This window comes from Peromyscus maniculatus, chromosome 3 (genome assembly GCF_049852395.1).
Source record: "Peromyscus maniculatus bairdii isolate BWxNUB_F1_BW_parent chromosome 3, HU_Pman_BW_mat_3.1, whole genome shotgun sequence".
NCBI classification, from domain to species: domain Eukaryota; kingdom Metazoa; phylum Chordata; class Mammalia; order Rodentia; family Cricetidae; genus Peromyscus; species Peromyscus maniculatus.
In genome coordinates this window covers 128,476,739-128,491,322 of record NC_134854.1, presented here as the reverse complement: position 1 = coordinate 128,491,322, position 14,584 = coordinate 128,476,739, and the positions used below count along the sequence as shown (strand labels likewise).

Sequence of the window (14,584 nt, the reverse complement as noted above, 5' to 3'; positions counted from 1 at the left end):
GATCTTAATTAAATATGTATTTCTATGAGACCACAAGTCACAGTTGGTTTAAACATCTGTATTAGTTATTTGTCTATTGCTGTGATAAAACACCATGACCAAGACAATCTATAGACTGGGCTTATAGTTCTAGAGGGCCAAGATTCTATCATCACCACAGTGCATAGGCATGACAGCTCACAGCAGGCATGGAGGCTGCAGCAGGAAGCTGAGAACTCACATCTTTGACCATAAGCACAAAGCAGAGAAAATAGGCTGAATGTGACTCAAGTCTCAAAATCCACCCACAGTGATGTACTTCCTCCAGCATGGCCACACCTGCTAAACCTCCCCAAACAGTGCCAACACTGGGACTCCAGTGTTCATGTGGCTGGGATATTGGAGGTCATTTCTAATCCAAACTACTACTGAATCTGTTTAGAACTGGAATTATTAGGCTATTGCTTCTTTTTCTGTTTTATCTGAGGAAAAATAGGAAAGTCTTTGAGAGTGAAATATACCTGGTTGCACTGTGAGATCAAGCCTTACAACTCACTCTTGTGCATTATCTCTTCCTATTGAGACTATAGAGATATAATGAAGAAAGAATGAGGTGTCAAGATGTTTTCTGGTTTAGTGCTGTGCTGTAACATTTTGATAAAGTGTCAAAAATGTGATCATCAGTTCTACCTACAAATATGGGTAACTTCAATTGAGTATTTTTACATTCCGGGCTTGTAGTCAGCCAGAAACACAGACAATCCACTTCTATTGCAGGGACCAAGGCTTTCTAATCCTAAAAAGAACTTTCAGAAACACACCTGGAACTTTATTTCGTGTGTTCTTACTTCAGGTCTTGACCTTTGGTTATCATTTTTACTATCACACATTCAAGCTGCATCCCTATAACTCACTATTCTACTGAAGATCCCTTCTTGCTCCAAGTTTATGAATACTCACCAATCTCAGACTCATCTTAGAATATTTCTCCTATGGATTATCCAGGTCCTTTCTCCATCACCTACCTTCAGATGCAGCTATAACAGCAGCATAGCGCTCTCTCTCTCTCTCTCTCTCTCTCTCTCTCTCTCTCTCTCTCTCTCTCTCTCTCTCTCTCTCTCTCTGTGTGTGTGTGTGTGTGTGTACACAAATCAACAATATTCTCAAAAAGAGACAACTGTTGAAGTTGGTAAATGGCAAACAGAGAGGAGTATAAATTTAGCCTCACTGAAACCAAGATGATTTCAGACTGTACCAAGCTTATATTTTTACACATTCATAGAGGTTTTTTTTTTAAGTCTTCACACCTCTTTCTGCACATCACACATGGCCTAGCCATTTTATTATTTCTTTCAAACTCTGCCAATGTGAACAGAATTGGGAACATGTTGTAAAGCATATGACCTGTGTGAAATTTCCTATTAATTGAATAAAATCTTAGACTTTGTTCTAACCAAATCATCATACATATTTGTATCTCAAACCACGAATATGGAGAGAATTGTAAATTTTTAGAGTTGAAAGAGGTTCTTTAAAGACCATCTGTTCCAGTCTCTCATTACACAGAGGTGTAAACTGAATCCATGAGAGGCAAAATGGCTTGTCCAACATCTGGTATACAATAAAACTAGTAAACAGTGGAAAGAGTGAAGCTATCCAGTTGAACAACCTAGACGTTTATAGGTTTAACTCTTTATAGAGTTAACTTTATAGTTGTGTGTGCATGAATTTCTTTAAGTACAAGCATGCTTAGGCATATATGCATCAACATATGAAGTCAGCTCTGCCAACATTTGGCAAAGCTGTGCTTCTTGCCTTGTGTCTTCCTAATTACTGATATGGACAACATTAGGTATCTGTCTTCTCTTGATTGTTGTGCATATGTTACTGTTTGCAGTCTCTTGAAAGCAGAGTTTGAGAGAAGAATGTCTAAACAGTTAATTTATCTGGAGGCAATTCCAAAATCCAAGAGTAAAGAACGGAAAGGCAGAAGTTGCTACTGTGGGCATTTGGGGTTTTTCCTATTGGGGATTCCTAAGGCACTGCAAGAAAAGACTGCCTAAGAATTGACTCTCCAAATAACAGAAGACTGAGTCATTTATTTGTGGACTGTCATGCTCCATTGGCTGAGAACTGCCCCCAAGGACAGGGTTAGTTTCATGGTTCCCCATGCTTATGATGTACGAGAATGGCTTGAGGCAGAGAAATATAGAAAAATGCCACTAGAGCTGTAACTGAAGTCAGAATGGGTAACAGGCTATTGGACCAAGAACATATGATACAGACTTCCAGGGATACTAAACAATACCAGGCAATTTTAATATTTTATACATACATTCGGTTCTAATTTAAAAATACATGTAGGGGTAAGCTTCATAGGATACGCACTCTTAGAGCTATAATAAAGACAATTTCAGAGCACCCCATAGTATCCTATAGCTACACTAGAGCCTGAAATTGGAAATATGTGTTTTGGTCTCTTTCTGGCTCTCTCTGGCTCTCTGCTTCTCTTTCTCTCTCATCTCTCCATCTCCCTCTCTGTTTTATGTCACTGGCCAGTATGGACCATTCATTCAATCAATATTAGCCCTATGTGCTATGCCCCTAGATGCTGTGTATGTAGCAGTGAACTAAAAGGAAAAACTCTTAAACCAATACAGCTGATACTAGCCTCTAAAACAACACAATTCTAAAATAATATTCTGCAGATACTGATAAGTGATCTGAAAAAAAATTAAGAAATTGGGGAAATAAAAGCTGTGAGCAAAAAAGGAACAATGCTGCTTTAATTCATCTATAGTTGTCATGAAAATATCATTGATTATGTAACATTGTGGGACACATTGAAATAATAATAGAGACCAAATCTTAGGTAAAGTAAAGGTATATTCTTGACCCTACAGTCCAATTGTAAATGATATCATTTCTGTATGACAAGAAAATCAAATTTTAGGGGGAAAATAATTGCAAAGTAGCAGGTAAGAATTGCATCAAGCATACATACCAGTTTGTGGTTCTTTGCACAAATCTTGTCTCTTTAAGACACATCTTAATTTGATTCACTAATATTATGATACTGAAATTCCATGAAATTGTGAATAAATTGTCAAACACTATGGGTACAAGTACACATGCACACACACACACACACAGAACTACAAGCCAATGTTGATTTTTTTCATAGTCACTACCATTCCTGATTATGTGGTGCCAATCTGATGGTTTCCTGGCTCTTTTAGAAAGTATAATATTGTCATCCCAGATTTGAATGGCTTTAGAGATGCAAAATAAGGTAAATTACTTTGCAATTCAACTTTTAGATGATTGCTACAAGTATTCTTTTTTTTTTGTATTTTTGAATTATCACTGGAGACTGAGCCTATGATTTCATAGAAAAAATAAAGAAAACACACAGAACTAAAAACCACCAATCAATGCAGTGAACAATGATTAAATATTAAAGGATTTGTCCTAGGCACATGTAGCCTGGTTATATATTTGGAACAGAAAATGATCAGGAAAGGGGATATTTGAGAAGTGATAATTATAGTAAATATAAGCATACATACTGTCCTTGCCAATTTATTCTGAAATTTAAGGCTAAAGAAGTATAGAAAATATGGATGCTACACAGAAAGATGAAAATGAGCAGTTGAAGAAATCTGTTCAGCATTGAGTGTCGAGTGCTATGGAAATTAGTGAAATCAAGACAAATAGCAAGAAAACAAAAACATTAATTAAAGCCTGACTTTATGTACTATGAAAGAGGCATATGGTAGGGAAATATTAATACATTCATTGTTGGGTTGAGACTGCAAATCTTTCAAAACACAATTGAAAAGCTTTGTATCTTTCTGATTTTGTACCCTTTAATTTCTTGATAACTCCTAAAGAACACTGGATGAAATGCATACATTTCTTCTGGTAAAGTTAAGAAATCTATTTAGTCTTATATAGTTTAGAGGATATCTGTGCACAGTCATTATGATAAATAAAATTTCAGGACCTCAGTCAAGGGCTTTAGGGAATTAAGTATCAGAGAAATCCAGCTGATGTGTGCAGTTTGTGTTATACTGTTAAGACGGTGGAAGGTTTAGGCTCTGAATACATAAGGGAGATAAATATGATATCTAAAATAAAAAGGATTCCAAAATGTTCATAAGTCATGGAAGAGTGAGTATGTTGTATATCCAACCCAGGCAAGAATGTTAAAATTGGAATTTGAAGAAAATGTATTAAAAGAATTATAAATAAACAACAAATTAAAACAACCAATACACCAGTAAAATAATAAAGTAAACAATTAATAAATAAAAGATAGTTAGAGGTTCTAAAACAAATAAGAATGCAAAGCACAATTTCAGGGGTGAATTTCAATCATGGCCTGGCAAAATCAACAATCCCACTAAAAGAATGTAATTCATGGTGTTCAAAACTAGTTTTCTTGATTTTGAGACATAGAAGTCTCAAGTCCAGGATTTATGAATTTCAATGATTTTTTCACTTCTTGATTAATTAATTATTGTCCACTATTGCAATAAAAAAACCTAATAAATACTTACCTCCTAGGGTTAATGTAAGAATGAAATGAGTTAAAAAAACAAATACTTAGGAGTGTGCCTGCCATGAAGTGAGGGACCCACACATGATGATGCTGTCTTTGCTCCAATTGGCAGTCTACTTGTGTATCACTAGAACTCCAAGAACATAGTAGGTGTGCATGTTCTGTTCAGGTTCCAGTCCTGCACCTGCCCAATGCAAGTTATCCTGTAATATCTAAATGGATGAATCAGTTAAAAAGGATAGGGATCCAAAAGCTCTATTTGCTTCACGTAAAAAAAAAAAAATCAGAAATATTCAAATGTCCCTTTAGGAATTAACACTATGAACAACAAATCAGGTCAATCAGAGTCATTTAAAAAGACTGTGAAAGATATGTACTAATACAAGCCAGGAAACAATTTCCAGCCCAGCTGGACTTACAATGTATCACTCCTGAATCACACATGTCAAGTGCTCAAATCTCCCAGCAAACTGAAAAAGCAATAAATGGCACATTTGAACTTTGAAAGCCTCTTTTCTATCTTTGCCCATGAGTATATGGCAAAACCTTCTGTATTTTGTTTTCTGCTTCCCAGTAGGCTATAGGGGCATTGAAATGAAAATCAGAGACTAATAAGATGGAGTAGATTGAAAGAACTACTCAGATAAAATTCCATCCACTGACAACAAATAGGCAATACTTCTGACTATATCATTAGATTTACTGCCTAACACCTCCATGTAATTGAGCCCTGGGATGGGTAAAAAATAACAATGTTCAAACTAAATAATGGCTTAAAAAGCTGTAAAGGGAAAGGTCGACAGATGAAATATCGCTATGATGTCTGGACAGAGCACCCTGAAAAGAGCCAGTTAAAAACCAGCAAGAAGGTGTGTTCACCACTGTCAGCAAATGCTAGCCACAGTAACCTGCACACTTAGGATTTTACCATTGCCATCTAAAGCAAAGGCCCACTTTTGAATTAGTGTGAAATACAGTGGCACTTTTAAATCAAAAAGTTTTGAAATGACACTCTACCTGCAAGGCACAACATGAATGATTGCAGTACTAGCAGTTCCCATGGCAACCTCATCTTCAGTTTCCGAGGTCAAAGGAGTTTCAAGTCCAATAACGAGTGAATAGAACTGCTGCTTCTGCTCCTTTTAAGTTTTGCGCAACCTTTAATCTGTGGACAAGAAGAGACATTACAATGAGATTTGGCTCCATGTCTTCTTACGGTCTCTGAATATCCACCTTTAATTAAATAAGAACAAAATCCACTTGTGGAAAATATGGAAGGAAAAGAAAGAACACCAAATTATCAATATGAAGACAAATAAGCTTCATAATTCTATTTTATTTTGAGATAGGGTTTCTCTATACAGTCTATGCTGGCTCCAAAGTTCAAATTCTTCTGCCACAGCCTTCTCGGTGCCAGGATTATAAATGTAGACGAACATGCCTAGCCCACTTCATATTCTGTTCTTTCAAACAATACATAGGTAAGGACAAGGGCTGGTATGCCCCTGTATTAACTGGTAATAAACAAGAATCTCTCCTGATTTGGTAGGAATTAACTTGAAGGCAGTAGAAGAGACCTTGATTTACAAGATGACTCTCTGTTCTTTAGTATCCTGTCTTGTTATTTTTTCCCATGAAAATAATATATCAAAAAAAATTAAATGGAGAAATGTCCATAGAATGAGATAAATAATGTGAGCTTTTGCAGGCCTTAAGGTGAACTCTGAATTTTGAGAATGGAATTGTATAGGAAAAATACAATTACTCTACCAATTCATGTATTTCCTTGCTGTGCTCCATATTCTATTTTAAGATTGTGCTACAGTACGGATAGGACTTTTGTGGTTATGCTCTCAGAAGGTTCGTGTACATGATCTTGGCACAAAGTGTTATAAAGTAAGAGACGATGAAATCTGAGAAAGGTAGGACTCAGTGGGACCTCATTATGCCTTTGAAGGAAATGTCCTCAAAAGGGATTAAGGTAAGCTCTCAATGGACCCATGAATCCTTACAAGAGTGATTTATGACAGAAAGTGCTGACTCACTCATCCCTTGGCTCCTATCTGCTATTGTCTCTTTCTCTTGCATGTACTCTTTCCTTCTGTTCAGCTCAGGGTTATGTCAGGGTCTGTACCAAACTGTTTGTACTCTGAGTTTCTAAAACTATAAGCTACAACAAACCTCCTTTTCTACATTGAGTAGCTGCCTCAGGTAATTCACTGAATGAAGAAAAAATGGGGTAAAACTAAAGGCAACCAAAGGACACAACTCCAGTATCTATTGAAATATATCTTCCCAATTATAAAGATATATTCCCACCTGGGTTCACATAGAGAAATGCAAGATGAAATTAAAAAAAGAATGAAGAGGCTATATTGTTCTCAGGAAATGGATACAACTGGAGACGATCTAAGTAAATTAACTTGGTCTCAGAAAGATAAATATCATTTGTTTCCTCTTATGCATGGATCCCTGTCTCAAAGAGATTTAAAATCATACAGGTACAGATGACATGAAAGCAGAAGCAAAACTGCCTAGAGGGACAAAGGGAACCAATGTGAGGGGACCAGGGAGAAGAGGTGGTACTGAGGGATGAGGAGGAACAGGCTCACAGTGTGTTATGTACTTGCATAAACAGGGATGAAGGGCTGACTTATTGGTACTGATCTACTAAGTAATAGGAGACTCACTCCCTTCTATTTTGTCCCCATCAGTGACCTAGATAATTCAACCAGTGCTCACACAAATGCCTCTAATTAACTAAGTGGGTCAAAAATCAACTCAAATGTCATGAATCTTGGAAAGAGACTGGTGTGAATGATAGCATGGGGAGGATGGGGTGGGGAATAAGACTAATAAGGACACATTCTACATATATATGTATGAAATATTAAAAAATGATTAAAATAAAGAATTTACAAATGCATAGTAAGTGAATTTTTTTTTTATATTGAGCCAAATTAATACTCTTGGAGTCAACTTACTAACTGTAGTTAGTATCCTAGGCCTTTAGTAAAAACTGATGAGTCAGAATCTGCAGATTAGTGTAGAAATAGTAAAATGCTAACTATATTAGCAACCTAGTCCACTAAAGGCTATAGACAATGCTTTTGCAAAAGACTTTATGTGTTTGCACCAATCGGAAATAATTTCATAATCTCAAAATCTTCTAATACATATCCATTGTGCTGGTTATTTTTATGTCAGTTTAACACAAGCTAGAGTTATTTGGGAAGAGGAAATCTCAAGAGATAAAATGTCCCCAGCAGAGTTGCTTGTGATGCATTTTCTTCATTCTTCAGACTATTGTGGGTGATGCCATCCCTGGGCAGACAGTCTTTGGGTTCTATTTAAAAGTAGGGTGAGCAAGGCATGATGAGCAAGCCAGTAAGAAGTATCTCTCCATGGCCTCTACAACAGCTCCTGCCTCCAGGTTCCTGCCCTGTTTGAGTTCTTGTCCTGACTTCATTCAACGATAGACTGTGATTTGGAACTGCATTCTGAAACAAACACTTTCCTCCCCAAGGTCATGGTGTTTTATCAGCAATACAAAACCTAACTAAGTATTTACTTAGGTGATGCTATTTTCCAATAAATCTAGTGATAGACAAAAATTAAACGAACTCCACTGTTACCAGAAGATTACTACATGCCCTCAGTGCTTCCTCTCATCCACACATTCTTCCATACATCTTGCAGACAGCCATGCATGATACTTATTTGGAATATCATCTGCTTTCCAGATGCAAGGGACTTGCCTAAATGAACAAGATACTGTCTCTTGCTTGTAGGAGCTTATGCTCCAATGGAGACAGCTAGCCACAACTTCATCAACTATAAATTATGCCTTTAGCCGGGCGGTGGTGGCGCACGCCTTTAATCCCAGCACTTGGGAGGCAGAGCCTGGCAGATCTCTGTGAGTTCGAGGCCAACCTGGGCTACCAAGTGAGTTCCAGGAAAGGCACAAAGCTACATAGAGAAACCCTGTCTCGAAAAACCAAAAAAAAAAAGAAAGAAAGAAAGAAAAAAAAAATATGCCTTTATTGTGAAAGGATGAAACTTTCTGGCTTAGAAAGCTCTTAGCAAGGTGATGTCCTCCCCCCACCTCGGTTCTGAAGGCAGAGTAGAACTCTTACAATACACCTGACAACCACTTAACAAAAACAAACTCCAGAATCAGGAAACTGGCAACTCTGGCAGTAACTAGCTGTGTAGTCCTAAGTACTTCTTAGCTTCCTGTAAAGGTCGTTTTGGGAGAAATGTCCTGGTTAAGACTATGAAACCTGTTTTAAAACTTTCCAGTACCACCAGTTACCAGATATGATAATTACTACAGCCTCAATACATATATATGAATATGCATATACATTATAAATTACATTATAAATGTAATGCATATACACATGTGGAAACCCCTAGTTTTTTTTATTGAATATAACCTGAAGTTTCTTATTTCATTCTCATGTATGACAGACACACTGTGAGCAAATACAGGCTTCTGTAAAAATGTGCTCTTAGGATTAATTTACTATACCTGGCCAATGAAAAACCTTAATGTCTGTCAAAAAGACAAAAGAAAAGGAGCTCTCATCATTAGAGAACTCATCCCTCTTTTGTGGCCTTAAATAGATCCACCTGTGGTAGAACCAGAGTTAATACATTGTGAAGACAAGAGAGATCCTTGACCTGTGATTTGCTGATGTGGCAGAAAGAGGTTTGTGTCTCTAATTGGTTGTGTTCAGATACTCTTATAACATGAATGGTGATTAGGACATTTTGGATAAACAGGATGTGCTGATCAATGAAAACTATTAATGTCTAAAGAGAGTGATCAGGGTATTAATAATTAATTTGCCAGAGTAATGTCATCTCAGATCTAGAGATTGATCTACAATGTTAAGCAGTTTCTAGGAGCAATTAAAACCAGCTTAGGAAATGTATCCAGTTACAAGACCAAGATTTAGCTCATGATAATGATACTATTTACAGGGCATATTCTTTGAAGAGCTTAAGATTCTAAAGATGGAGAAATTCAAGAACAGTGTAGGCATTTATTTACATTCGGGTGATAAGGTTCACCCTTAATAATCAGAAATAATGGTGTCCTTGACAGTCATTTTTCTAGTGGACAGGATTATCAGAAGCAGTAGGTTTTCTGAAGGGTGCTGGAGATTCATGACCCTCATGTGGGATTGCGGTGCAGGATAGAAAGTTTCACAATTTCGGTTTTCTGGCCAGCGCCAAAAAGAAAGGTGCAGGATAAGCTGAGAGTTATGGTAGCAATAGATCTCCTGTGCAGCTTTGAGCTCTCTCTGCTTTATTGGAAGGTGGCTGCAGCAGAGGTAGTATACTATGCACTAACTCCGAGATCTTCTCCAGGACTGACACATAAATCCTGGAGAGGATGCTGCACAATGAAACAGAACTTGGTTATTTTTCTCTGAGGAAGACGGAGATGGATAACTGAGAAGTCTACATTTTTTTTTATATATATACACTCCCATACCAAGTGAAATTCTCCCCCAATCCTTCAAGCAATAGCTACACTAGTAATTGTACACAAGGATAAACCACTGGAGAAACTACAAAAGAATGATTCAGACTATCATTGAGAGCCTTGGCTTCCGGGACTGTATGCTCACAGCCCAGCCATGTGGCACTTGGTTAAATTAAAATTATGTTGGCATTCAAATGGTGCTGATTCAGTGCATGTTGTGGGGACATAAGTGGTAGGTATGCAGAGACAAGAAAGGCAGGCCCTGGTCTTCAGTGAGCTTCCAGTTTATTTGTGAAAGTCAAATAAACCAGTAATTATAATTCCACACAAAGCATCTAGTGAGTCTGTTAAGGAAAGTTGTGAAGGCAGAAAAATAAAAGGGAGGAAGGTATCCAGAAATCGACGGGGCAAGGTCTTCAAAAATGTACTTCAGAGAGGCTGCATGAATCAATCTTAACCATCAAATAATGGGGCAAAAGCTTTCTAATCTCTACTGGGAAAATCAACAGTCAAGAAATGGATCTCAGACAGTGTCAGGTTGTAGAGATACAAAAGAGTAAAAAGTTCACCCTGCCACACCGGCATGTGCTCTCATCTTGAACTTATAGTTCTCCAGCTGCATGGTTCATCTAAAAATAACTGGAAAAATACACAAATTTGGAGCTTATTGGAAAGATTAAGGAGAAAATACATGATCCTCTCAGCATGGGTACTGTCCTAGAGATGGCTTAGAAGTCATCCTTGTTAAAGACAGCTGGAAACAAGCTGTGGTTGAGAATACGAAAGGAAAAAGTTGCTAAGTCCAGTGCCAATTTCCCATCAGTCTTTGTGGCATATTACACGTTTTGAACTTGGGCAGGAAAGCTAGCTCCATCAGAAAAGTACTTTTCTCCCAAGAATGAGGACCTGAATTTGGATCCACAGAAACAACATAAAATACTGGGTATCATGACCTGTGTCTCAGGAACAACTTCTACACGCGTAGACTTACATACTTGCTTTGGAAGGGCAAGCGCAGAGCTAGAGCGACAGGGATAGAGCTAGAGGGACAGGATCCCAATCAGCTGACTTCCCTGTGTGGAGATCTGCGGTCCAAGCCACCGCTTAGAGCAACAGATATTTAATTTATTTCTTCTCTTTTTCTCTCCTAGTCAACAAAGTAATTATGTCTCCAATTACTAAGTATGCTTTTAATTTATAATGCAGTTTTCAAGGTCTCTAATCATGAAGACAAAGCAGAAAAATGCTGGATTTGAAATGAAGCACATTTCTTCTGGTTTTTTTTTTTTTTGTTTGTTTGTTTGTTTTTTTTGTTTTTTTTTTTTCATGAACCATGTGGTTTGGGGAGAGCTAATTGTGTCAGATATTCTGTAGGTTGGAAATCACACATCCACCTCTATCTGCTACCAGAGGGCATTCTAAAGGTAAACCAGAATGGTTTGTGAATGCTTATTGTTGCTTAGGCTCGGATTCAAATTTAGCTTTTTCCACCTCCTTGCACCTCATCAAACTGAGTTCTTAAATTTATGAAGGAATGGCTCTTTGTTTTCTCCTTTGATATTTAATAGACACATAGAACAATAGTTACTTGTCAGAAAGGGAGTCACTAAACAGTTGGCATGTAAATGGAAGAATAAATGTACCTAACATCTTTTTTGGATGTACTGTGTTTTTATATTCACTTCCCATTTAAACCTTTGCAACCACTCTGAGGTCAGGTAGCACTGTCCTTTATAGAATTACAGCTTTGAAAATTAGAATATGAGAGCGTATGGAACTTTTCCAAGGTCAAATATTCAGAAATCAATACAGGCTCTATTCAAATCCATGTCTTCATACTAAAGTAGTTGACATTTTACTATAAGCAATGAGCTCTTTTTTAGAAAGTAAAATGTCTTTTAAAGTCTGACATCATGTTCTGATGGTGACTCTGTCCTCTACTTCTGCTTTTTATGCTGTCCTCTGCCAAAGCCAAGCTGGACTATCAGTAAGCTAAAGGATAGAATGTGTATAGCATTCACCATACAAAGCATAACATGTATTTTAGGGCTGAGTCTTTGTCAGAAGGCCACAGTTCCCAAGCATTAATTCAGAATGCTTCTCCCACATGTGTAAGCACAACAGGAACTTTGGTTTTCTCTCTAACTATTATTTATTGAGAGCACTGGCATTTTTAATTCATGAATTTAAAAGACGTTCATTTGAAGTTGTATTGTATAGTTGATTGCTTTCTAGCTCTACAATTGGCTACTGAGGGGTGCTGTCAATCACAGTGGTGGAAAAGCAGTGAACATAAATGAAAACATGTAGAAAAATGGGATTCCACAGAAAGCAATGTGCCTAACATATAGATGGAAAAACAGGATGTAGTCTGATCTTAAAATTCAGTCAATCAACAGACATTTTTTAAGTAAAGCCAGTAATGCAAATAGTCATGTACAAATTACAAAGGTCAAGGCCTCTACTCATAAAACATTTTAAACTTACCAGGGTAGACGAGATAAGTGATCATACAAATTAGCTTATAATTAAATAAGAAGTATAGGTAATCTATGTGTTTTATGGTTATATCATCTGGCTTAAAGGTTCTTGGATACTGAAAACTCATGTTTCTTAAGTCAGATCATTTAACACTCTCTTTTGTATTAACTTTGTTCTCTAACTACAAATCTTCATTCTTATGTGGCACTCAACCCTGACAACTTATCAGAGATTGTAATGATTAGAGTGCTAGTAATGGTGGGGAAAAGACCATTGTTTGCTTTAATTGTTAGCATTGCTTAGGGCAAGAATGTGAGGAATACTGGTAATGTATTTGAGAAGTCACAGCTGAGATGTGGACATGGATGAGCTGAAATTCTTCATGTACCCCCTACTCACTCTCTCAGATGCTGATTTTGTTGATATCAACCAAGACCACATTGGAGAGGACCTCAAGAAAAGGTGAACCCCACTCACCATGTAATTAAAGAGTTTATAGGCAAATAGCACTTTCTATTTCTGTTGATTCTATACAATGATTATGTTAAGCAGATACATTCTATGGTAGAAGGCAGCTATGCAATATTAATTTCAATTTCAATTGAGAGTATCAGAATTCCTAAAGCTGGAGTTACAGATGTTTCTGAGCAACCCACTGTGGGTGCAGAGAACTGAATTCAAGTCTCCTGGAAGAGCAGCACATGCTTTGTACTGCTAACTCATTTCTTCTGTCCTCATTCCAATTATTGAAGGATCTCTTTCATCTAAAAGTACTATCAGTTTTTCAATGCAGTTTTTCTTCATAAAAATTTACTTGACATTGGACTTTCATACATGGCTACTGAGGACCCATCTGTAAAAATCAAAGCATTCCTAATAATCACAATTATTATTATTATTATTATTATTATTAAAATATTAAAAATACATCACTGATCTAAACTTCAGAATAACTGGGGTCCAGGCTCAGTGGTAATACTGTCTCATTGCACAATTTCCTTCAATAGTTAGAGAGGGCTGGACCAAAGCGTTAAGTTTACTAAGACATTGAATTGCACCGTTATCTCAGAAAAGAGCTGTCTCTTTGAATTTAGTTAAATAAAAAGCAGTCACCAGGCTTTTGTCACTACTGCAGTTCCTATATTCTCAGTTCCCCATCTCAAAAATAGTTTGAGATACCTTGCTTTTAAATTCTGCACACAGTGTTTTTACTGGAAATTGAGTCCCTAGCTACAAACACAGACTCACTATCCATACATTCCACTAAGAAATAGCTTACTGTACTGACTCTTAGACTTTTGTTTAACTTTTAAATATATTAAAAGGAATATGTAAACACAGCTTTCTCACTCTCATTCCTCTCAGGTAATGGCTTCCCATGCTAGGTTCTTTCTATGTTTTTTTTTAATACTGAAAATTAAGTTTTTCTTATATGCTATTTATTAATTTTTTCTTTTCTGTCTATTAATTTACCTTATGGATAAGAATTCTTCTCTATTACACAGTAACTTTTAGTGACAAAAATACCTTGTTTTACTGTTTTTCAGATTTAGTTATATCATATAATTTGGATAAAAAATTCATCTGAGTCTCATTGATTGCATTTCTTTCCTCCCTCTTTCCTTCCCTCCCTCTTTCTGCTATTTTTGGCATTAGTGATTTCTTTATATAGTTGTATTTTAATTGTATATCATATATTTATCCTGATTTCTCTATCACAGTGAATCCATTCAATAAGTTCAAATATACATGGTAGCACATTAGCTTTAATAAGTGCCATGAATTCAGGACAATGAGGTATTAACTATTTTTAAAGACTCTTTTTCAGTTTATGTGTATGAATGTTTTGTCTGTAAGTATGTATGTGTACCATGTGCTTGACTGGTACCCACAGAGGCCAGAAGAAGGAGGCCTCATAAATGAAGTTAGAGATGATTGTATGCTACCACATGGATGCTGAGAATTGGACCCAGGTCCTCTGCCAGAACACAAGTGCCTTTCAACTGCTGAGTCATCTTGCCAGCATAGGCATTGAACATTTTAACAATTCTGTTTTTTTAAAA

At 36.8% G+C, this 14,584-nt stretch overlaps 1 protein-coding gene across 6 annotated transcripts in view; it reads right to left on the bottom strand.

Moving 5' to 3' along the window:
* Cntn4 (contactin 4) overlaps positions 1-14,584 on the bottom strand; it is a 1,007,992-nt gene that overhangs the window by 507,903 nt on the left and 485,505 nt on the right. For 5 of the 6 annotated variants that reach the window (XM_042273735.2, XM_042273733.2, XM_042273730.2 and 2 more), the window contains one exon: positions 5,561-5,708. In XM_042273735.2, coding sequence (XP_042129669.1) covers positions 5,561-5,615 — 55 coding nt within the window. In that variant the 5' untranslated portion in view covers positions 5,616-5,708. Of the gene's footprint in view, positions 1-5,560; positions 5,765-14,584 lie in introns of all 6 variants that reach the window. The other variant, XM_076567485.1, reaches the window with a different exon arrangement.